At 40.2% G+C, this 25,502-nt stretch overlaps 1 protein-coding gene across 1 annotated transcript; it reads right to left on the reverse strand.

Moving 5' to 3' along the window:
• Window positions 1-4,505: 4,505 nt before the first annotated feature.
• LOC115788455 (beta-1,3-galactosyltransferase 5-like) lies at window positions 4,506-25,463 on the reverse strand. Its single transcript, XM_030741490.1, has 2 exons — window positions 25,362-25,463; window positions 4,506-5,610 (listed from the first exon to the last, which is right to left on the reverse strand). The coding sequence occupies exons 1-2, from the start codon at window positions 25,403-25,405 to the stop codon at window positions 4,506-4,508; spliced, it is 1,149 nt and encodes a 382-aa protein (XP_030597350.1). The 5' UTR covers window positions 25,406-25,463.
• Between the last annotated feature and the right edge of the window lie 39 nt (window positions 25,464-25,502).

The raw sequence follows: 25,502 nt of genomic DNA on the forward strand, positions 1-25,502 counted from the left end.
TTTTTTATTTTCCCATTTTGAAACGAAAATCAGGAAACGGTTCGTTTTCCGTTTTCCGTTTTTAAACTTTGAAACTAAAATCGGGAAACGCCTCGTTTCCCGATTTTAGTTTTCTGATTCCTAAACGAAAATCCGTTGGCCGCAAAATACACGGACCGCCAGATCCATATTGATTCTTATTCAGTTGATGTGAAAGCGAGGCACTCACAGCAAGCAGCAGAGCAGGTTAGGAAGGGGAGGGCAAGAGAGAGAGAGAAAGATGCGACCCTCTCCATCGAGAGCAGGAGGAAAACATTCAAGGGTTTTGCAGATTTAGCTCCCGCTCGTTATGCCCGGCTCGTTTTAGGAAATAACAAAGAAGAGAGACCAAAACAGCAACAGTTTTAACCAAGCCAGTTTATTAATCATTAACAGATAAAAAGAACAAATGAAATTCAGGTGCTTAACCTATAACCAACCATCTAACCAAAGAAGAAAGAAAGGTGCCAGCCTTCCACGATGAAAGAGCCATCTTGGAAAGAAACCAGCAATCTGGTCTTAGTTTGCATCAATAAAGGCAGTGAATCAATCAGAGTGTTCAAGTCCCTTTCATCCAGTGGCGGTTTCTGATATGGGCCATATGGGCAGCCGCCCAGGGCGGCTTTTCATCTAGGGCGGCATGACCGCCCCCCTCCCCCCAACGCATTGCGATCGCCGCAGCAGCGCCTACCGCACTACTCCTCTTGTGGGGTAATGGGCGCCTTCTGCCTGCTGTGTGGTGCATGTAGCTTTCTGCCATGGTCTGACAGACAGCGGAGAGGAGAAGGGGGCGGGGCAGCGCTGTATGTGTTTGTAACAAGATTAATGTGGAAGCGCATGACCTTATATTAAAAACTTTTGCGAGATCTCGAATGCTTTTCCATGTTAATTTTGATACGGCAACATTCCTGAGGACGTTGAAAGGATTGGCGAGAGGTTGCCAGCAAAAGTCGCCTTTAATTTATAATTCAGCGGTTACTGTTAACCGTAACCACTCCAAAACTGTACAGGCATAAACAGAGGTGGGCTAAAATTCAGCTTGGTTTGGAGAGGCCTTTTATCCGATCGTACAACGGGCAAAAAAATATTCTGACCTGTTCAGGAAACCTCCCGAAGGCCACCACGCCAAAACTGTACTGTTGGTGTGGTTACGGCCAACAGTAACAAAACTGAATTATAAATAAAGACGACTTTTGCTGGCAGTCTCTCGCCAAACCTTTCATCCTCACTGACACTGCCATATCAAGATTAACGCGAAACGTATGTACTAATATTCAAAAGTTTTGCGAGATCTCGCAAAACTGCCTCTTTTTTTTTTCCTCCCATGTTTTTTTCCCCATGTCCCTTGGCTAGGACGCCAAACAGGCTAGGACCGCCACTGCTTTCATCCATCGTGATAGAAAAATATGACTATTTTATACTTTGTATATGCTGACTTTAACTGCTTGAACTGAAACTCACTGTGCAGGACATGAATTGTGTGAGAAAGGAGCTGCACAGAACCTGAGGGAGAAACTGCAATAAATAATACAAGTTTCAACAAAAACAAAAGAAAAACATACAAACAAAAAAAAAATGTTCTGACAATATGGTGTCTGGGTGAGTAAAACAGAGAGGGGTAACCTTACAGTGTCAATAAACTCCCTGACTGTGGAATCCTAACAAGGACAACATAAACCATAGGACCAGTTGCCCAGGTGAACTCCATACAAAAAGACACTGATTCAAAAATTGATTGATGCTCCAATGGCAAAAAAAAATGATGTACCAACAGGTACAAACTGCTGCTGCTGCTGAAGTATCCTGTAATGATGAGTAACTAACCGACAAACTATCCCCTGAAAATCTGACCGAAGTGCAGTATGCAGTAGGGTTTAATCCCGGGATCCGGGATTCCCGGGAAATGCGATCAGAACCATTTCCCGTTTCCCGGGAAACATTAGACGGGAAACCGGGAAAAAAGTCGCGCGCGTCGATTTGACTTTCAGAAAGAAAAGAAAGCTTCAGAATGTTAAATTTAAGGAAATATTGAGAGAAGGGTTCGTTTAATGCGAAAAGCATTACTCTTCATTTCAGGCACGTTCAGCCTCCGTTTGAGGTTTCAGCCTTCATCTCAAGCGTTTTAATAGAGGTATTACACAGTTGTGCTTTTTTCCTCTTTAATTTGTTGAAATCGTAGGCAATGTGTTTACCCTAAGGTATTTTGTATTATATAATTTTATATTATTATATATTGTTATATTGCATTATATAGCCTATAAAATATGCCTGCCCTGAACAATAAAGAAATATCTGTGTAACTTCGAGTGTTTCTTTTCCTCGTTTGCAGCCGCTTACTAACAATCATGAATTAGGATATGGGCCTAATGTGTGAAGAAATTATCATGAAATAGATTGCTTTAACATATTTTGCTTTTTAAATGGAGTTGAGTAAAATGTATATTTTTTAGGCTATAAGGATTGGCCAGTTTTTCAAAAGACGATTCACAGCAAACCTACTTTAACCCTTAGACACGGTGTTATAAATTTGCTGTTGCCAGAATGGCAATGACCAAGTCGTAGTGCATTACTCAAGGCCCTGTTATGCCATATTATAGTGTAGTACGGTAGTTAACTTTTCAATGACTATTACAGCGTTCCACTGGTGGAGATATAGCGCAACAGATGTCGCCACGACAGCGTGGCTGAGCCTTTATCAATGCTGTGGAGATGAACCGTATTGTTTTGCACCAGCAGTTGTAAAATATCTTGGTATAATTCCATGTACAATGGAGGAATATTCGAATTATATTTGTTAAGGGAGTGTTGAGGAACGATACAACACCGCATAGCTCGAGCACTCGAATGTCGAGATGTAGGTTTTATTGCGTTAATCAAGCCGACGTTGCCCCCTACTGGGCATAACAGGACATAGCTGGAAAGCTACCTCTACAATATCAGAATAGGTTAAGGCCGACACAGGCTACAGAAGGCCCAATTAAAATAAAAAAATAAATAAACTTTTTCCCGGGATTCCCGGGAAATGGCTCGTCATTTCCCGGGATTTGATTCATGTCATTTTCGGGAAAAATATTAAACCCTAGTATGCAGATGCTACAGATGTACTCTAACTTACATGTATATGTATTGATTTTAATCCCATCCATTTTTTTGTTCATAGTTTGGTTTGTTATGCAACATATATAAAATGAAAACAGGAGGGAAATGATTTTTAAAAATTGGTGACTTTATACCTTGTATATTTTGACTTTAACTTGTTGAACTGAAATAACCTCATTGTGCAAAACATGAATTGCGTGAGAAAGAACCTGCATGGACAGGATAGGCTGTTCTGCTTATCATGGATATTGTATCCTTCAGTTTACTATATGATACACAATATTAACATCTATTTTTCATTGCAGATCCTCTGCATGTCATTTGGTCCCTTGGTAATGAGAATTTTGAATCTCAGATGTAATCCTGCTTCTTTTGTAGTCATTTCCCTAACACTTTGCATGTTGGCTTTAATTGAAATCAGAACCCTCTGACTCAGCAGCATTTTGCTGTAAGATGTGGAGTGAACCTTGATTTGTTTTGACTCTTCGCTCCTGGCGCCTCTTCCTTCTAAGAGATTAAAACTCAAGTAGCAGGAGGAGGCAATTAGAGGCATAAATACAGTTGAAATCAAGGCATGGCCTAATCCAAAAACCTTGAAAAGTGCATACCAGCTTACTACTACTGTTATACTGTTATATTACCAGGCTCAAGTATTTGAGTGACTCCTCTCATAAACTCAAAGATAACGCTGCAAGTTATGGGAAACATATTAATGAAGAAAAAACATCCTGGAAAGTACATTTACTACAAAGCACAACCTTGATCTGCAAAATAAACAAAAATCTTGAAAAAATATTTATACCTTTTACTAGCAGTCGATTGCAGATGATTAAACCCAGATCTATTATTTTTTAAATAAAATCAAGTAAACCCAACATTCCCTGGATATCCTTAAGACACAACTTAACCCGCTGAATTATTTTCCTGCTGCTTCAGTAGCTGTAAAGTGTTTTTATTACCCTGTGCTTGTTTTACCTTTCAGTGTTCAGTAGTAGGTATGTATATATTTTTTTCCCGCCTTTGTCTTGTTACTTTACTTAAGTTCAACATTCAAGTGAATCACAGTTAACAGAAATGAGGATCCAGGTATCAGCTGCTCTTGTGGCATGTGTGTCTGCTTTTGTGCATGGGTGAATACAAGGATACGAGAAGAACAGTGCTCAATAAACCCAGTAGGGCTCAAATTATACAAATTCGTATTTCCTCATGTCAGAGCAAATAAATATTCCCTGCACATTGTTTTTTTTTCAATGAACGAATGTACTGCAGTAGTTTACCTTCACTTTTGCAAACCAGTAACCACAAATCTCATTTCAAAAATAAATAATTCCAGCAGTAAGTAGTAACAATCTATAACTACATTAAAACTCTAGCATTAAGTGAAGGTGTTAAGGACAAGGTGGCTCAGGTTTTTTCAGATCTGTCCAATACTCCACCAGGTGTTTTGAAGAATCAAGAATGTATGTGATGACCTGGGAGAATTCACAGCGATTATATCTTGTGTTATAGGGCATGAACTGTGAGGGTTTCGGTGGTGACGTTGGCGCGAGTCCAAGCTTTTTCATGCACATTCCAATGTAAGCATCTTCGATGTTAAAGGGTTTGACTGATTTTGAGATTTCCACAAATTTCTCTGGAAGATCATTGGAAAAGACATATCCCATCCCCAGAGTGTAGGTCGGGTAATTAGGCTCTGGGTACATTTCCTCAGACACGTACCACTTGGAGCTATTGGTACGAATGACTGGCCTGTTCCACATAAGCAGCCCTGTCAGGTAGTTCATCTTGGGGATGCCTGGCTGTTTTAGCATGATCACTAAATTGTCAATGTTCAGGAACATGTCAGAGTCAATCTTCATAGCATAGGCTGCTGTGGGGCAGTGTGTCGCCAGCCAGTCCATGATCACCATGGTTTTGATGGTCAGGTTGTGATAACTGTCTATGAAGTTACTCTGTATCAGGTCATGGTGTTGCAAATTCTCTTGTTTGAGCTTCTCAACATCGTTTCCCCCAGAAACACCCAACAAAAATAGAGTGACCACCACCTCACCCTGGACCATGCTTTCTTTGGCCCATGTCTGCCGGATCGCGTCTCGAGCTTCCATATTGTCTGGTGCCACTGGAACCATCAGGACCAGGAATGGGATCTTGTTCTTGCAAATCTCTGTATTATCCATAATAAATTGGTAGTTGCGAGGAAAGGCTAGATGGTACTGAATAGGATTCACAGTAAGAGGTTCGGTGGTTTTGTGAATATTATTTAGCATAGCTCTGTGTTTCGGATGAATGCGATAAGGAGGCATATTAAACATGTTGGTCTGATTTGTAAACTGCTGGTAGTCCTCATGGAGTGTCAAGTTCCGCCACAATGACTCTGAGCTGTTGGTCCGGGTGTAACACAAGACAAAGGCCAAAAGACAAACCAGAAGCAGGAACTGGAACCAGGAGCGAAACAGGGGCTTCTTCTGTGGAATCAGGTTCTGGACAAGTTGGCTAAAAAGACAAGAAAAACAAAGACAAAACTGATGAGTAGCAGATCTTTCTATGCCCTTGTTAACCAAGTGCACAGCTTTAGAGCAGCGTTACAGTGATGAGTGAAGTTGAAAAACAAATTATGGTCCCGCAAAGCACAAACCAGATGGGATGGCAGGTCTCTGCAGAGTGCTGTGGTAGTCATGGTGATTAAGTGTTTTTGGATTTTGAATAAATCACCAACAGTGTCACCAGCAAAGCACCCCCATACCATCATACTTCCTCCTCCATACTCCACAGTGGGAACTACCGTATTTTCCAGACTATAAGTCGCACTTTTTTTCATAGTTTGGCTGGGGGTGCGACCTATACTCCGGAGCGACTTATATGTGAAATTTATAACACATGAACCAAAATACTCCAGCCACTTGACATCTCCGTGAACCGGAGCTTTAAGGCAGTCTTGCGTAACCTGTGGGCGCAGTGGATGATGGATGGAGAGCACAGCTTAACGGCAACTGGGAGAATGCGCCACACAACTTTCCTGAAAGTCATTGGATGGATCAAGAAAACATGGGCTTCAGTGACAACCGAAACCATCCTGTCGGGATTCAGAAAGGCTGGAATAATTGGAATTGCAGCTGACGACGAGTCTGACGAAAGCGACACAGAAGAGGAAGCGGCGCTTCGTCTACCTACGGAGTGTACGGAATTGTTTAGAAGTGACACCGAGGATGAAGAATTCAATGGATTGATGGTTTGGTTAACTTGTTAGTATGTTCTTTATGCTATGGTTATCTGGAATTTGTTTTTTTCGGTCTGTTTACATGTTTTATTATTTGCACAGAGTACTAGATGTACAGGAGTAACACAGGAGGAAGCACTCTGGTGAAGTCTACTTCACTGCAGACTGGCTTTTTAAAGAACAAGTCAGCCTTTTGCTATTTTTGCTCTGTATCTTTCCTGTTTACATTTTATTAGCACAGCTGTGAGTCTTTTGTTATGGAGGAAAAAAGCATAAATTTATTTGAGCATTATTACTTAAATATGTCAATAGTTTATTTTTGAGTACTTTCTCATGTACCTACTGTATAACTTTTGGGAAGAAAAAATATCGATATATATATATTGTACATTGCCATTCAGCTAAAAAAATATCGAGAAATCCTTTTTTGGTCCATATCGCCCAGCCCTACACTGCGTACCAACTCTACCTCTTCAAAACACAACTGAGAAATTCAAGAAAGGAACTCTTGAAAAGGCACAGCTGGTAACTGAAATTATTATTTTCATTTTAGAGCACAGAGCACTGACATGCAGCACATTTCTCACTACCTCCCTTCCCCTTGCCCAGCCACTTGATTACCGTATCAGATTGGGTTGACAGATTTCAGATCCCTTGGTTCAAATTTCCTGAAGACTTGATGGACTGTTTGGAGAGAAGGGAAAGATCAAGCCCACAACCAAGTTTGGACACAAACTTTTGACTGGTACTGGACATGGAGAGAGCCACTTGGCACCCAGAAAAACGGTGAGATTCTGATTCACTGAAAAAACTAACCTGTGTAACAGTTAAAGATGATTTTAATAGGTGAGGCCCACTGTCATGTAACACTGTGTGGCAGGCAGGATAGGACCCCAATATGCAGAGTCTGAACATGGGACATAAACTCAAAAAGCACAACAACAAAGATCAGACCAGGAACTAAAGTGGTTGCACAGTTCAGTGTGCATTCATTTAACAACAGAAGGTTCCAGGTTCATTTATTTAGGTAAGTGTAATTCTGTTAGTGTATGCATTTGTAGAAGTTAAGACTGCATAAATCTGGGCACTAAAATATCCACTGTGATTAAAACTACTTGCCTGTGTCGGCTTTATGGGCATTTTCAACATTTGGTCACTGTTCCTTCTGTTTTTGATTAAATTGGAGGATAGAGATTTTTCTTATTTGTTAAGACTTTGTTCAAATTAAAGCACTGCTGCCACCCGGTGTCGCTTTGTTGTCCTGCAGTTGTGGCCAGAAGTTTTAGAAATGAAGTTTGCTTCAGTTATTTAGATTTTTTTGTTGTTGTTGTTGTTGTTCTTCATTGCAGCAGAGCTGGAGAATGCAGGGCTGCCTACTTCACAGGAGTGTGTGATGTACAGCACTTCGATTCATCATCAGTTTTTTGAGGTACTGATCATCAATGCTTTTTTCCTTTTGTTTTCTATACCTGACAAAAACTTAAATGTTAATATCAGTAATTATAAGCCCCATGTGTTTCTATAACCTTAAGAGTGCAGTGCTTAATGCATTTTAGACCACCTGCAATAAAAAGAAGAAACAGCATCACAAAGTGCTTTAATGCACAGTCTTTGCTCTTCAGTGAGTTCTCCGAGTTTTACCATTTTTAACAGCACTGAGGGATTTCACACTGCAGTACGGTTTTATACCCAGCACACTGGACTTCACTGAGGTGTCAGAAATTAATCAAACATAACATTTAACCACTAAAACTAATTTTACTGTTCAGGTTGCGAGTAAATAACTATAATTTGGCATCTTAATCAAAAAATTATAATGCACTTTTCTATTTTTTTCTGGGTTTTGTGAAACTGAAAATGAATGGATGACAACAATAATTATATTTTACATATATTAAAAATCTGACTTGATTGAAGAGCTTGCACATGCTGATGGAATAAACTTACAGAAACATAAAAAAGGTTTTGGTAGTTACTAAAACTGTTACTGTAACCTTACACTGGGTGGTGGTTTAATACATATGCTCAGCACTGTTTTACACATTCTTTTTCTCTGTCATTTGATTTTATTGTTTTTGCTGTGAAAAGCAGTTTTTTTTTTAGTAGTATTATTACAGTTTTATTTATTTTTTATTTAATTCTGGCTGCAGAGAGGATCATCCCGGTCCACAGCAAACAGCTGACTGACATGTCCATGTGAAACTCTGTCCCATTCTGAATATGGTCTTCAGTCTAATCTGGACTCATTACTCTTGTTCAGCGAGGCAAGTGACTCTTTCATGTCTCTTCATTCCACTGTGGATTATCTTCATATTTATATGGACACATGCTATTTTAAACACTGCCTTACCTGCATACTGGACAAGTAATTGGATCAATTATACCTTTTTCACAAAGAATGTATACATGCAAAAAGTGTTTTAAGAGTTTAAGAATGTGTCTTTGTTTGCAATGGGCTTTAAATTTAAATTTGGGCTTTATATGTTATTTTCTTGTAAAATCTTAGCCAGTGTTGTGCCAGTGTTGTCAGTGGTAATGCTGTCCCTAGCATCCTCCTCTATCACACCAACCCTCTGCACGTCCTCCATCACTACATCCATGAATCTTCTCTGTGAGTTTCCTCTTTCCCTCCTGCCTGCACCTTCAACTATCCCTCCTCTACACATGTCCAAATCATCTCAGCCTTGCCTCTCTAACTTTGTCCCCAAACTGCTCAGCCTGAGCTTTCTCTCTGATGTGCTCATTTCTAACCTTGTCCATGCTCGTCAATCACAACACTGACACCTCCAGCTCCACCTCCTGTCTTTTTGTCAGTGGCAGCATCTCCAAACTACACATCATAGCAGGTCTCAGTACCTTATTAGAAATGGTCTAAGTGGACGGGCGGCTGTCAAGAAGCCGTTCTAAAAGTAGGGAAACGGGGAGAAAAGGCTGAGCTGTGCCAAAGTACACACGAACTGGACTGAAAATCGGTGGCAACAGGTCTTATGGAGTGACTGTCTAAAAGCCACTTGTAAAATACACAAGAAGAGTAAGAATAACTTTACTGATCCCAAAAAATTCATATGTGTGACATAGCTCATCAGCTATTTGTATGAGAATTCAACAGCCTGATTCCTGTGGGTATGAATGGTTTTCTGTATCTCTCCATTTTACAGCAGAGAGAGAGGAGTGTTCCAGTACTGATGTTTCATTCCATAAAATAACTGATCGGAGTTGTTCAAACATTGGGCACAAAAAGCAGCCAACATCCAAAGGAAGGTTTTGGAATGTTGTTCAAAAAAGTCTGGAGAACTATTCCTGAAGGCTGCTTAAAGAAATCACAAGAAAGCTGCCTGAGAGAGTTCAGGCTGAGTTGAAGCATAAAGGATGTCATACCAAATATTGACTTTAACACTTGTTTGAACTGCATGAACTGTCTTTGTCTCATTGATTGTATTCATGTTTGCAAATCTATGTTTGTTCAGCAAATTGCTGCAAATGTTTTTCATGTTCCTAGCAAATTTTAAGGGGTGGCTCAAGTTTCACAGAGGCATACTATAAAATTAGATGAAGCCCTCTGAGAGTGCAAACCTCCTCCAACGCAGCTGACTCTCTGGGTAGCATTTACTTTTAAGGAAACAGAATTATATTTTTTATACCTTTTTTTTTCTCCCTTGTTCCTTTTAAATGTACGTTAAGAAGTTTGTAGTCAAGTGAAAACAAGTGCAGGCTTTTGTTATCCGCGCTTTTGAAACTCATTTTAATGTACTTGACATAATTTAGAGTAGATTTTTTAAAAATGTGGCTATAGTGCATGTGTAGCATTCATTTCATTGTTTGTTGAAATGTTCAGTAATGATCATCAAATGAATAAGGTTTTTGATCCAAAAAAATCATGAATGTTGTGCATGTATTAAAATACATGTTATGTATTTAAGCAATTATAAACTTTTACTGTAATATACATAACAAAGTTATAATAAAAATAAATGTTCCAATGCAAACAAAGGCAGTAGAATTTTAAGCATAGTTTTAAAGCTAAAAGACATTTTATTAAAGTTTGACTTTATTTGACCTTGAAGAAGAAGTCCAAAGTATTTGGAATCCCTATATTACATTCCCTATTTCAGGGATGGTGCTAAGATGCGTCCATGCATCCCTAAACACATGGACGTTGTCACTGGATGCATTTTGGAACTAGAAGTTCACCCCAGACAACATCCAGTAATTGGCATCCATATTGTCTCCCAATTAGGGGCCGAGAAATGTTGGAGCCAATGTGAACTTAAGATGGTGCAGCTTCAGTTTGTAGGTGTATCGTGTGTTCTTTATTTGTTATTGTTGGTTGTTGTTACTACTGCTTGTGTAAGGCATTAAATGGCATTAAATTTGATGTTAAAAATCCATTTGTTCTGTTGCTCTAGTTAGCTGTTAAACTAGGCTCTGCGCATGCTCACTAGGACACATGTTAGAACTGAAGTGTGGATCAGCGGCAGAGCCAAGTGCGGTGTAAAAAGGTTTTTTGACCGTATTGCAACTGTAATTCAAGATTGATGCTGTTATTATCTGGCTGCCACCTACAGCGTGGATCATCTTAGGGATATTTTCATGTGTGTCTGATCTGAGAGAAGCTCGGATGTATGTAGATGGAAATGTAACCTGGATGAACACGATGGTGGAAATGAGCGCTCAAAACTACAACCTGGTTCTTATTTGACTGGAGCAAGAGGAAGAACGGTGCATACGCATTAAGCCCATCATTCTTGCCAGCTGCTAGTACTGGCGAGTGGGTTTGAAATGACGTTTCAAGTTCACAACAACAGGTACCAAAACTTTTGTCCACTGCTGTTACTGCCAGCTGGAGCGGCCTGAGGTCGTAGGCTGTGGTACAGTATGAGCATTGCAGCTGTTTACCACCTCTGTTCTGTCCTTTTTTCTGCTGGATTCTTAACATAAATGTCAACATTTATATAAATGATTCCTCTTCTGAGCAAAACAGTGTTTTTTAACACAACAAAAATGTTCAACCATTTCTTCATTGCAGCAGAAAGTTTATGAAGGGCTTCTACAAAGGTCGCCACCTGGATTTAACTAAGCAAATAGGCACGAGCCTCCTGTTGGATAAGACTAAAGGGCCGATGTTGCGGTCAGCTGGCAACATGTGACTTTGAACATGATAGTAGATATAGACAGATAGAGAGAGAGAGAGAGAGATAGAGCGAGAGAGAGATAGACAGATAGAGAGAGAGAGAGAGAGAGAGATGAGAAGAGATATAGAGATACACACAGTAGAGAGATAGACACAATATAGATATATACAGTATATATAGATACATTATATATATATACATTATATATAGATATACATTATATATATATACATTATATATATATACATATATATATACTATAATATATATATATACATTATATATATATATATATATAAATTATATATATATATATATATATATATATATATATATATATATATATATATATATAATGAAGAAATTACTTGTTTTCCAAAAATATTTGACTCTACATTATTGTAGAGTCCTTTCTGGCTACTCTTTATAGAACTGTAATTAGGGCTGGGCGATATATCGAGTTTTTAAAAATTATCGATATTTTTCATACTTGATATAAGATGAGACGATATCGTTTATATAAATATAGTCTAGGTCGCGTTACAATCATACTTGTAGCTCCACCAGTTCTCCCTCCTCTTCCCCCAGTTTGTCTCTGCACAGCTTAAAACTGCCCTGCCTCTCTCCGCTTCACCTGTTAATCATGCAGGAAGTGACCGCATGGCGGCGTTCCCAACTTAGTGACTTTGTTGCTAGATTTAGTGGTTTTTCAGACGCCGCTGGCAACTTTTTCCCCAAAAGTGACTAGCAACAAATTTAGAGACTTTTTCCGGTGAGGTCGGAGAGTTTCACAAACCTGAAATCCTCCATTGTCGCAGTGTTTTGTGTACATACAGCCTTTGTCCTGCGTCCGTTTGTACGCTTTGGCATCGCCCGGACTTCCAAGAGCCCAGGTGTTGTGCCAAAAAGTGATCGCTGCCAGAAATCGATTGCGGGCCGCTGGAGCGCGCAACTCCTTAAAGCTACAGCGCCTAGCTTAACGCTCCTACCGTACACATAATAGGCTGCTCATTTCGGGATTGAAGTGACATAATGTGCAAATAACCACAATTTTATGCTCTTTTTATAAGGTAAAGATATGTATGAATGTATATATGTATGGAACTTTAGTGTGTCTTGAAAGTGAAAGATAACGACGTGGTTTGCAGTTTATAGCCCAGTCACGAATTAAACAATATAATTTATATCTATATGATAGTATGTTTACTATCTTTGTTTACCTTAGTTCAAAGTCTGTAGGTTTTGTAGAGTAAATAAAGACCCCATGCGCAACTATACTTATGACTTTGTACTGTTTTTGAAAGCAACAATTGAGAACAAGGAGTTTAACAGCTGCCAAGAACTGATGACAGTTCATAAGCCCCATATGAGACAGGTTATACTTCAAACACTCCCTTTATAACAGCAGAAATTACTGTAAAGGGACATCACAACTTAAAATATCTGATTTCTGTGCTGCCAAAAAGTGATTACCACTCATAATATGAGACAAAAATGTAATTTCTGCACAATATAATAATATTGTATCATTTTTAGTGGGTGAAATATAATGGGAAAACAATTAAAAAATCATCATTAGAAAACAAGTTTAGTGATCAATGTCTTAGAATTGACTTTTTTGCAAATATTTCTGATTTTCACCCATATTCTGTGTGTTCCCTTTAATGTTTTAGCAGATGTAATTTTCCTCAGCATCCTGGTCTTTGGCCTGGAGGTCAATTTATAGGCTGAAGGGTCCTTCAATTAGCAGTGCACTTTGACAATTAAAGAGTCATGGATCACACTTCGTATGCGCAGATTGTGTCATATAAAACTAACGAAACATTTCCAAACGAGTTTTCAACAACACAAAACTCAAATTTTCGTCAAAAGGCTGAGAGCTTTGAGGTTCAATTAGTACTTACGATTAGTACTTTTTACCCTGTCACTGTTATGCTTGCACTAGTTTGTATTTGAGACAAGATTTTAATTGTAGTTTAATAAAATACAGCGCACATCCGCGAACAAATGTGGTGTAACCTAATTATGTTTGTTGGGTATTTTATAGCCATTAGCAAGTCCCACTGTCCCCTACAAGTGACACTGGATAAAACCTGTATTTTTACAGGGTTAACAATATTGTACATTCCTTAAATTGCATAAACTTACGGTTAAGACTTTCATACTGATGAGGAAATATAATTTTTAGCAACATAAATAATTTTTGAAAGAAAATCAAACACTTCAAACACTTAAAGGGAAGTGCATGTGCTCTGTCAGCCACACCTCCACAAATGTGACATCAGTAGAAAGCCCAGGATGTCTTCTGTACAGTACAGTGGGACTATCATAGATTGGAAATGTAATTCTTAAAATATAAGGCTGAATATCATGTCCCCCACAGAGGACAAAAATGAATTGATGGGTCTCAGGAGGATACATTTGTCCTATAGCATTTATAGTCTCTTATATCATTACCAAGTGACCACCGTCATCACTGTCACCGCCATTAGCAGAGACGGTGCAGACTCGCACACGGTGCAATTTCTGGATAAGTGTTAAAGGTCTGCAGTAGTTTAAACTTAATTTGGTTATCAAAGCAAACAGTTTGTGAATTGTGTTTGTGACGCCAACACGATAACCTTTTATTTCTTTGTACAAATATAAATATTTTGCAGCAAAACTGAAGCAGTAGCAACAGAAAAATGCCACTTTCATGTTCACAAGTGATATTTATTCAGCTGTGGTCCAAACACAACAGTCAGCAACATAACAGCTTGTGTTCTTGTGCCAAAGTCTTTCCTTACAAGTAACCAGAAAAAATAAGCTGTTTTATTTATTTATTTTTACGTGCTGCTGTTGATCTTTGAACCGTGGGCATTTGCTAAGAACTACAGATTGTACTGGATAATGAATTACCTCTTATTATTCTTGAAATATTAGTGCATAAAAAGCAACTTGGTGATGTGAATGAAGTTGAACATGTCACTGTACAGTAGACAATAACATATTTATGAGTGCATTGTAATGTACAGACGGACACATCTGTGCCTTAAGGTTAGAGTGCTGTGTGGGCCCAAAGAGGCCAGCAAAGTATTTATTGATTTTCATGCCAGCAGTGGAGGTTCACACTGTGGCCAAAAGACAAGAAGAGAGGCCATCTCTGAGCAATTTTACTGGCCTGGAAAGTCTGATGACATTAATTTATGGGTCTGTATACACCTTAACTTTCTAAATATATTGTGGGTATTACAAAAAGTGTGTTCTTTATGGTAACTTTATGGTAATAAAATTACTACTTAGCTCCTACATGGAGCACAGATGAAAGCTGTTGCTGATGTCTTACTCATATCATATAAGCCATTTCAAATCTATTTGCACACGTTTTAAATGTTTAATATTAATTTTTTTTTAAAAAAGACTATTGGTTTATTTATTTGTTTTTTCTTCCTTCCAGGCCAAAAAAAGAGGTGGCGTACACACCAATACAGGTAAACTATTTATGTGTATTGTTTCTGTAATAATTTTTTTACACATAGACAAAGTTTGAAGTTTGAGCTCCAAAGCACATTCTTACTGATCAAGGGAAGGAGTTTATAAAAGATAAAGATAAACCCACCTTTTATAGCGTTGGTTATTCTGCTGCAATTGTACTCACTAGCAAGCACAGTCTAACCTTGTTTTACCTGTGTCCTTTTAAAATGCATTTGCATAATACAGATCAATAGAAGTGTTTGCAAAGTTCTTAATATTCAAAGAAGTCTGTGTGCCCCATAGCACCCACAGACAAATGGGCTGGCTGAAAGGATGACGTAAAATGTAATTTACACTTTTTTATATCTACATTTTTTGAATTCTGTCATATCCTAATGAATGTATTTCATTTGAAGTTTAATGCCAAGGCTAGAGGAATGGCCATACTTATCCGTAATAACGTTATGTTTGAACAACACAAAATAATAGCTGACGTAGAGGGCCGTTTCATAATTGTAACTGGCAAACTGCAAACTATTAGCTGGTGTGTATGGTCCAAATTGGGACGATGATATTTTTGTGTCCAGATTTTTTCATTTATGCCTGATGTGGAAAACTATTGTTTAATCGTTGGGGAGACTTTAATATGATCCAGGATACCCACTTAGACAGGTCGTCAAATGCCTTAATGTTTTTAAAACTTTACCATGCTCGTCGTACATACACACGCATAGATTTCTTCCTTATTGATGTCAGATTACTTTCTAAAATAAAAGCCTGTGATTACCACTCGCTAGCTATATCCCACCATGCACCAGTCTCCCTAGACTTAGAACTGGTTTGTCAACCTCTCTGTTTTAAATTTTGAAGATTTAATTCTACACTGCTTACTTACTGAGGATGACTATATATATATATATATATATATATATATATATATATATATATATATATATATATATATATATATATATATATATAGAGAGAGAGAGAGAGAGAGAGAGAGAGAGAGAGAGAGAGAGAGATAACAGAACAAATGTGTTAAACACTTTCCAGTTCCAGCATACTCTTCATCCCTTTGTGATTCTGATAATTGAAGAATTTATGCAAAGGAAAAAGGACTCAGTTTTTTTAATTACAACTTACCAAGATTTTTTAGGGGGGTTTTAGTTTTGTTTTGCTTTTTTACAATAATTGGCCAGCCATTTAGAAAGCATGTTCAAGCATATATTAAGTAGCACATTCAGTGTGGCTAGCAAGATACCAGTAAATTGTGATGTTTGTAATTCTAGTACTTCTACATTTAGGTGATCATACGGGGAGAGAAAAGAAGCCTTTTTCTAGACCCATTGGGGGAAAGAAAAACTAGCATTAAATGCTGCCTGGATATTACAAGGTAAATTAGTCTCTATCTGCATACTTGTAGTAATAATTTCATAATATTAGGGAAAAACAATCTGTTAATACTGCAACATCATCCCACTTCAAGTGAGTTCTGAAAATATACCACATTTTTGATTTCTCCAAGTGTTACTTGCATGTATTTTGTTTTTCATATTGTAATCGTCAATATCCTTTGAAGACTCCACTACTTTTTTCAGCACTTCACATTCAGTGTATTCATCCATTCTCTTCCACTTATCCTGTTTGTGGTTGTGGGGGCCTGGAGCCCAGCTGACATAGGGCGAGAGGGAAGGTACACCCTGTACAGGTCACCCCAGTGGATCATCTGCTTCCGTGTCTCCCTATCCATCGCAACCTCTTCTGTCACACCAACCCTCTGCACATCACCCTTCACTATATCCATGGACATTCTCTGTGATCTCCCTTCATCTTCATCATCCTTTGTCCACTTTATATACTATCCTCTGATGAGCTTATTATTAATCCTGTCCATCCTAGTCACCCCCTAATGAGGATCTTAACATGTCCAATTCCACCACCTCCAGCTCAGCCACGTGTCCTTTTGTCACTGTCACCACTGTCTTTAAGCAACACACCGTGGCAGGTTTCCCTAGTGTCTTACTTTTCACTCTTGCTGATATCCTTCTGTCACAAATTATATCTGACACTTGTATCCCCCCTCTCTGCCCAGCCTACATTCTTTTCTTTACCTCTCTTGTGCATTCTTTATTGCACTGGCTGTTTTACCCCAGGTTAGTCATCTACCATTACTAACTCAGTGCCTTGCATCTTCTCTGTTACACCTGCCTCCCCTAATGTACACACAGGAATTGTGTCATGCTTCTACTGAATTTCATTCCTCCTCTCCAGAACATATGCCCTCCTCTCCAGGCTCACTTGTAACACAGTTTTATTTTCACTAAAGATCACCAAGTCAACTGCCTTTATCACCTCTGTGACCTCTGCCTGGCCTCATCTTTTAACCTGTCCAGCACAATGGTAAACAAGAATGACCACTGAGCCAATCTCCGACACTATCCCACTGTTTTCCTCTGTCTCCATTTACCAGTCATTGTCCTTATATTTCAGGTCTGTATTCTCACCTCGACATTCCTGCATTTCATTCTCTCACTGCCTCTAACACATATCCCCCCTCTCCTCCCCCATCTTTAGCCAATAGTTGCACAGTTTATACCAGGGTTATTATAGTTAACGAAAACGAACGAAATAACGAAAACTGAAATTGAAAAAACATTGTCGTTAACTGAAATAAATAAAAACTATAATTAAAAGGAAAAAACGATAACTAATTAAAACTGAATTGTGAGTTTACAAAACTAACTAAAACTAACTGAAATTATTGATAAACTGACTTTCATTTACTTGTTTTTTTTTTTTTTTTTTAAGCCTTGTGGATTGATATGAAATCATTTTTTCCGCTCTTCGAGTTTAAGCTGGGAGCGCCACAGGACAACTGTGTGAGTGCGTGCGCATGTGCGTGCGCTCACCGCGCTGGTCCGCAAAGTAATGGCTGCGGTCTGCCGAGAAAGCGGCAGAGTCCCGTATGGAGGTTCTTTGAGTACAAGAGCACAGATAGAATCGAAAGTCTTGTTGTGGATGATGAAAAATGTGCGGAACACTTCTCAGTCAGGAAAAACCAGCAACATCAAAGTCCACCTGAGAAGCGCACAGCGGCTACAGAAACCGCTCTGATCCTTCCAGGTAACCTGGCCTGCACCTCTGAGAAACGGGACTACTTGTCGGGTCCACGCAGCCCAGAACGTTGTGACTAAACTGCGCCCTTGTGCGTTTCCGGCTACTTTATCAGTGAGAGAATAACAATCAGGAATAATAATCAAAGTATCAATATAAGGACTCACAACTGTCAGCAAATTCCTGGTAGGAGACTGCTGAAACTATGGAAATAGATGTGAAGGAATGAAGAAAGTGAAAAAAAAACAGGGACAAATATGTTTGCAGCCAAAAAACTGAGCACAAAGAGCGAGGACCAAAAAAGAAGTCCCAGCCTGCTCTGCACATAAAACACCTGCACACGACCACAAGGTAATTAACACACAATCCAGCTACACAAGCATAAATGTGGACATGAGGTCGGCAACTTCCGTAGGTTATGTACAGAGGCTGCAAAGACCCTGCAAGTTTAATTAGCGAGCATCTAACCAAGCTAGCTCCAAAACAGAAGCAGCATCAGGTGGTGAGAACATCAGGATGCAGCTGGATTTGAGCTTTGACTCCTTCAAAGAGTTTGTTTTCGTCAAACACCACATGTAGGTGCTGTTATTCTACTGCACTGATGCTGAAGTTTATTGTGGAGTTTATTGTAGAATTTATTGAGTTTGGGAGTTCATGTTTTTCTTTGTTTCTCCCTGTTGATGTTCATGTGTGTCCTAATTATTACACATTTAGCATGTCTTGTGAACAGTTGGTTGTTGACTATATTTCTTTAAACGGTATCTTTTGTCAAGTTTTCATTACACAATAGTCACTTTTGCGCCTTGAATCTTGCACCTGATTAGGTATGAAAATACTAAAACTAATACTGAAACTAACTGAAACTAACTAAAACTAAGCATGAAACCAAAAATAAAAACTAATAAAAATGAGAAAAACCACTCTGAAAACTAATTAAAACTAACTGAATTAAAGAAAAAAAAGTAAAAACTAACTAAAACTAAACTATAATGTAAAATCCAAAACTATTATAACCCTGGTTTATACCAGCACCCTCCTGGTCAGTAGCATTGGTGACAGTGGTTGACTGGGCCCACTGTGCATATTTTGTTCTCGAAGAGCCACATGTTTGGGTAGGTTTAGATATTTGCTTGGTACCCTTCCCCTGGCCTGTATCACTGCCCCTACACAACAACCATGGCTGGGTTTTACACATAATTCATTTTTGTTGTGTAAATTTGTACATATTTACTAAATTTGTCTTTCAGGTCCTTCATGAGACACAAAGGACTTAATCCGTCCAGACGGGCATGTGACACACTGCCTCACTCCAAACAACTGGATGCAGTTTCATGTGGGGCCTATGTATTGAAGGTATGTGTTAAAGCATGATGGACAGCATGATTGAGCATAATGTTGGTAACTGAATGAAAGACATTTTCGAATCTCCAGCACTAAGGAGTAGCTCGTGGACGGTAATAGGTTGGGTGTGCCAGTTCCGGACTTCACTTAAAAGAGCATACATACATATTTGAATCATGAAATAAATAAAAGTTCAAGATGGCGCCGGTGAGGTCAGCAGCCGTCGTACCTGCTCCTACGCTTTGTTTGTATATATTAGGTTTAGCTCTAATTCTGGACTTTATAATTCCGCCTGCTCTGTGTCATATCACGTATGACAGACAGACTCTTTTTAATATCAGAATACAGCACTCTGGCTGTATTCTGACACCTTTTTCTCCCGACCCGACTTGGCCCCAGGAAATACTGCGTTTCCAGTGGGCCAGCTCAAACAAAGGACGGCGCGGAGCACCCAGGTCACGGACAAGGCCCCGAGGGAAAAGAGCCGGCGTAAGAGAGAGGCTGAGGCGAAGGGTTAAAACATCAACAAGGGTTAAAACATCAACAAGAAGAGCCTATTGAGAACCTATAGAGCTCATCTTGAAATAGCAAATATGTTTGGCACAACAACGCATTCAGATCACAGTTCTGCTTGCAAGATCTACCAGACATGACAGGCTTAAAAAAAAAAAAAAAAAAAAAAAAAAAAAAAAAAAAGAGAGGCTGAGGCGCAGAGCGCACCAAACGCCACTGCCGAGCATCCTGTTGGCTAATGTCCAGTCACTGGATAACAAGCTGGACGAACTCAGGGCCAGGATACAGTTTCAGAGGGACATAAGGGACTGCAACATCATCTGTCTCACGGAGACATGGCTGACCCCCCTCATACCGGACCACGCCGTACAGCCGTCGGAGTTCTTCAGTGTTCATCACACGGACAGAACGAGTGAGTCTGGAAAATCAAGAGGAGGAGGTGTGTGCCTAAAGATTAATAACAACTGGTGTGACAGTAGGAATGTTGTCCCTCTGAAACAATCATGTTCACCTAACCTGGAGCTCCTAACCCTGAAATGCCGTCCCCACTACCTGCCCCGCGAGTTCACTTCGGTCATCTTCAGCGCCGTCTATATTCCACCTCAGGCGGACACAAACACTGCACTATCCGAGCTACATGAGGCGATTTCCACCTATCAGGCTAACCAGCGTGATGCGGCTCTCATCGTAGCCGGGGACTTTAACAGTGCAAACTTGAAAAAGCTGATACCGGAATTGATTCAACACATCGACTGCCCCACCAGAGGAGAGAGGACCCTAGACCACTGCTACTCTCCATTCAAAGAAGGCTACAAAGCAAAGCCTCTTCCGCCTTTTGGGAAGTCTGACCACACCGCTGTCCTTCTCATGCCGAAATACAAACAACGGCTCAGGCAGGAACCCCCTGCTGTGAGAGAAGTGACACGGTGGTCTGATCAAACAGAGGCCGCTCTGCAGGGTGCGTTGGATTCAACCGACTGGGACATGTTTCGCAGCAGCGCGGGCGGAGACATCGAGGAGTTTACAGAAACTGTCGTGGGATTTATTGGGAAAGTTGTTGATGACACTTCACTTAGGAGGACCATCAGGACTTTTCCCAACCAGAAGCCGTGGGTGGATAAATCTGTCCACGACGCCCTGAGGTCCCGCACCGTTGCCTACAACTCCGGCCTCGCCTCTGGGAACATGGAGGACTACAAGGTTGCATCATACAACATCCGCAGAGCGGTGAAAGAGGCTAAACATCGCTACGGCCGCAGACTGGAACAGCAACTACAACAGTCTGACTCCAGGGGACTGTGGCAGGGACTACGCACCATCACGGACTACAAAGCACCACACACACCCGGTGAGTGCCGACGCTTCTCTGGCTGATGAACTCAACATCTTCTTTGCGCGCTTTGAGTCGGGAAGCCGACAGCCCGCTGCGCTCCCGGCCGGAGGGGCGGAGACACTCACTGTGACGGAGCGCGACGTGAGGAGGGCGTTTAGACGTGTAAACACCAGGAAAGCGGCTGGACCAGACGGTATTAGTGGACGTGTCCTTAAGACCTGCGCTGACCAGCTGGCACCTGTGTTTACACTGATATTCAACCTCTCACTGAAACTGTGTGTGATTCCCACCTGCTTTAAAAAGTCCATCATAGTCCCTGTCCCAAAGAAACCACACCCCAGCAGCCCCAATGACTTCAGGCCCATAGCGCTCACCTCTGTGGTGATGAAGTGTTTGGAGAGACTCATCAAGACATTCATCACCTCCTCACTGCCCACCACCCTCGACCCACTACAGTTTGCATACCGGCCAGACAGATCCACAGATGACGCCATATCCTTCCTCCTCCACAAGACCCTTTCACACATAGACACTGGTAAGGGGAACTATGTGAGAGTGCTGTTTGTAGATTACAGCTCAGCATTCAACACCATAGTTCCCTCCAGGCTGGTCTCTAAGCTGCTGGACCTGGGCCTGGGCCCATCCCTGTGCAGGTGGGTTCACAGCTTCCTGACCAGCAGACCACAGGTGGTACGAGTGGGTCACCTCACCTCATCCTCCCTCACCCTCAACACTGGATCCCCCCAAGGCTGTGTGCTCAGCCCTCTGCTGTACTCACTGTACACCCATGACTGCGAGGCCACGTCAGAGTCCAACGTCATCATCAAGTTTGCTGACGACACTGCTGTTGTGGGACTAATCTCTCACAATGAGGAGACAGCCTACAGGAGAGAGGTCTCCCGCCTGGAGAACTGGTGCCAGGAGAACCACCTCCTGCTCAACATCAGCAAAACGAAGGAACTGATCGTGGACTTCAGCAGGAAGCAGCAGAGGGACTACCATCCACTTGTCATCAGTGGTGCTGAGGTGGAAAGAGTGGACACTTTCAAATACCTGGGAGTGACCATCTCACAGGACCTGTCCTGGACTCATCACATAAACATCACTGTGAAGAAGGCCAGACAGCGTCTCTACCTCCTCAGGCGGCTGAGAGACTTCAAGCTCCCACTCAAGGTGCTCAGGAACTTTTACACCTGCACCATCGAGAGCATCATGCGTGGGAGCATCACCACCTGGATGGGAAACTGCACCAAGCAGGACTTCATGGCCCTAAAAAGGGTGGTTCGTTCAGCTGAACGGACCATCAGAACCACCCTCCCCAACCTGCAGGACATTTACACCAAGCAGTGCAGGCTGAGGGCCATGAAGATCCTAAAACAGCCCAGCCACCCCGGACACTCTCTCTTCTTCCTGCTCCCATCAGGCCGGCGTTACCGCTGCCTGAGGACTAAGACTGAAAGGTTGAAGAAGAGTTTTTACCCACAAGCCATCCGTCTGCTCAACTCTGAGCCCTAACTGGACCATTATTGCACAATGTAAATATTATAATTTATAAAAGTGTGTATAGTGTATAGTGTGAATTACTTTTTTTTTTTTTTTTATTATTCTTATTTATGTGTGTGTATATATGGTTGCAGGTACAAAATACATTTCACTGTGCATTGTACTGTGTATAACTGTGCATGTGACAAATAAACACTATCTTAATCTTAAATCTTAAATCTTAAATTAAAATTTGTTAGTGACAATGCTGATACACTACATAAGTCAACACATGGTTTAAGAATAAACCATATTGTATTCTTTAAATATCAAAAGTTAAGAGTATGTAACGATCCAGGGACACAATACTAAAGCAAATTTCAGGGAACATTTATGGAGCACAAGTGCAATAATTTTTGTGTTAAGACACAGTAAAAAGTGTAATTGAGAAGAAAGGTCTTATAGATGTGATGCTTCTACATAATCGATGCTCATGGCCAGTTTAAGAGGTCATCAGCATCACAGAGCTGCTGCAAATTCATCAGCGTCGTACAGCACCACCAACATATACATTTTGATACAAGGAATGATGGATCCATGCTTTCCAATTGTCTGACCCTACAGTCTAAATGCTGCCACGCAAATCAAAAATCATCAAACCAGGCAATGTTTTTCCAATCTTCTGTTTCAAGTTTTGGTGAGTCTGTGACTTGTAGCTTCAGATTTCTGTTCTTAGTTGACAGTATTGACACCTAATACGGTCTTCTGCTGCTGGAGCCCATAGATGCACACTGAGAGGTGCTCTTCTGCATACCTTGGTTGTAACAAGAAGTTATTTGTGTTACATATCAGCCCAAAGCAGTCAGATATTGTCTCATAAAACTAAATATTTGAACTTTTTTGGAATTTTCTCTATAAGCCCCACAGATGTTTGTAAGAAAGCATTTTCTGAAATACACAACAAGCACACCACATTCATGATCAGTTCAGTCAATGTTCTTCCCCTGCTCCGTGAGAACCTCAGAAGGTCATCTTGACCATGTCCACATAAATGCACTGTGTTTCTGCCATGGGATTTGCTGATTAGATACTTGTGATAATGAGCTGTTTTATCTGTGTACCTAATAAAGTGTCCAGTGAGAGTATATGAATACAGTGAAGATGATCTAAGTACATCTAGTGTATACTTAGTATGAATGTCTGTAGCAGAATATGAATGCAGTTTTTGTATGGCAACTGTTACTTCAAGTAATAATTGCATTCTTGCACAGTTTGCTGAGTGCATTTTGGCTGATGGTTCATAACTCAGGCTCAGGCGTCACCACCATATCGCAACCAGTCTTCTTGAAAATACAGGTATGTCATAAATATATAAATTCAATTGCAAACAGTACCATTTTAGCTTGCAAGTGTTTAGAAGATTTATCTATTATTGTTGCATTATTATTATTTAGCCAGGCAAACACAGTTTATGATTATTAAAAGTAAATTACTGTCCTCTTGTTGTAGATGACCTGACTGACCTCTGCCACTATTGTGGGAACCAAGATGGTGACAATCACTGGGTAAATGCTTATGTTTTATGTGTCCTTTTCAGGTTCTGTTTAAGAGATATGATCATTTACAATAAATAAATAAATATGAAGTAAAAATTATGACAGAACATGTAATCACTGAAAATGACTTATTGCAGTTGTGAGGCATGATGACCTGCTTTATGATCTAGGAATTTTGCAACATTAGTAATTTGTACAACAATTTTTCCATAATATTTGTGTGTCCGTGTTTGTCTAATTCAGATTGGCTGTGATGCTTGCCCACGGTGGTACCACAAACACTGGCTGCCAGTGTTGCCAAAAACTGATTGCAGCCTCTACCATGAGACAGAAATGTTCTTTATGACTCAAAGTGAATTATCCTTCATAAGAGACAATGTTTGAGATATGCTTGTAGATTATAGGTCAACAAGTCATTTACAACAATATAAATACCAACTTTTTAGCAGGTGATCACTTTTTGGCACAAGATTCAGATAACAAATTGCTCAACTACCACTGCGTTTTTTGGCCCACTTATGGAAGCTTGAGGTAGTAATACAAAAACTACAACTTTGTAAAATGCAGGGGGAAAAAAGATAAAAATGTACAATACCTGGAATATGAACTCATAACAATTTTTCATTACAAAGATATTGCAAGAAAACCACCTCACTTCCCTCGTGTGTTATTTAACGTACTGAGCTTACATTTTAATAGGCTACCCACAGACTGTACCCACTAGTTTGTAAGGTTTTCTCTTCTTCTGTGTAGCAGCAGCACACTGGGCAAGAATTCGTTGAAACCATGAGAAGTATCTTTGAGTTAATCTTCGATTTCTTCGAGATGACCCGGAATTAATGGGCTAGAGGCGCGTACCTGTTACCTCATTGAGGGAACAATATGAGAACAGCAGTCTCCGCTTAATTTCATCCTGCTAAACTCTGTCGTACGGTCGTCACTTTTCTATCACAAACAAATGGAAATAAATATAAGCAACTGTGACAAGTTTAGCTCTGTCTGCGCGGGTCTAAAGAATAGCGGAAAATGTGTCCTAGAAGGACAACTTTATAGGGACCAGGTTAGAGTTTTAGTTTGAAGGCAGCTTGATAGGTTCTTACCTTTTCGCCCCATTCACACCTGAGCCGGTGTCGGGATCCCCCATGACTGCCCCGACTTTTCTTTCGTTGTTTCTTTATTTTCTTTCTTTTAAATTCTTCAGCCCAGAGATCGCTTATTTTAGCGACTTTCTTAAGTAGTTC

Source organism: Archocentrus centrarchus, chromosome 1 (assembly GCF_007364275.1).
Source record: "Archocentrus centrarchus isolate MPI-CPG fArcCen1 chromosome 1, fArcCen1, whole genome shotgun sequence".
NCBI classification, from domain to species: domain Eukaryota; kingdom Metazoa; phylum Chordata; class Actinopteri; order Cichliformes; family Cichlidae; genus Archocentrus; species Archocentrus centrarchus.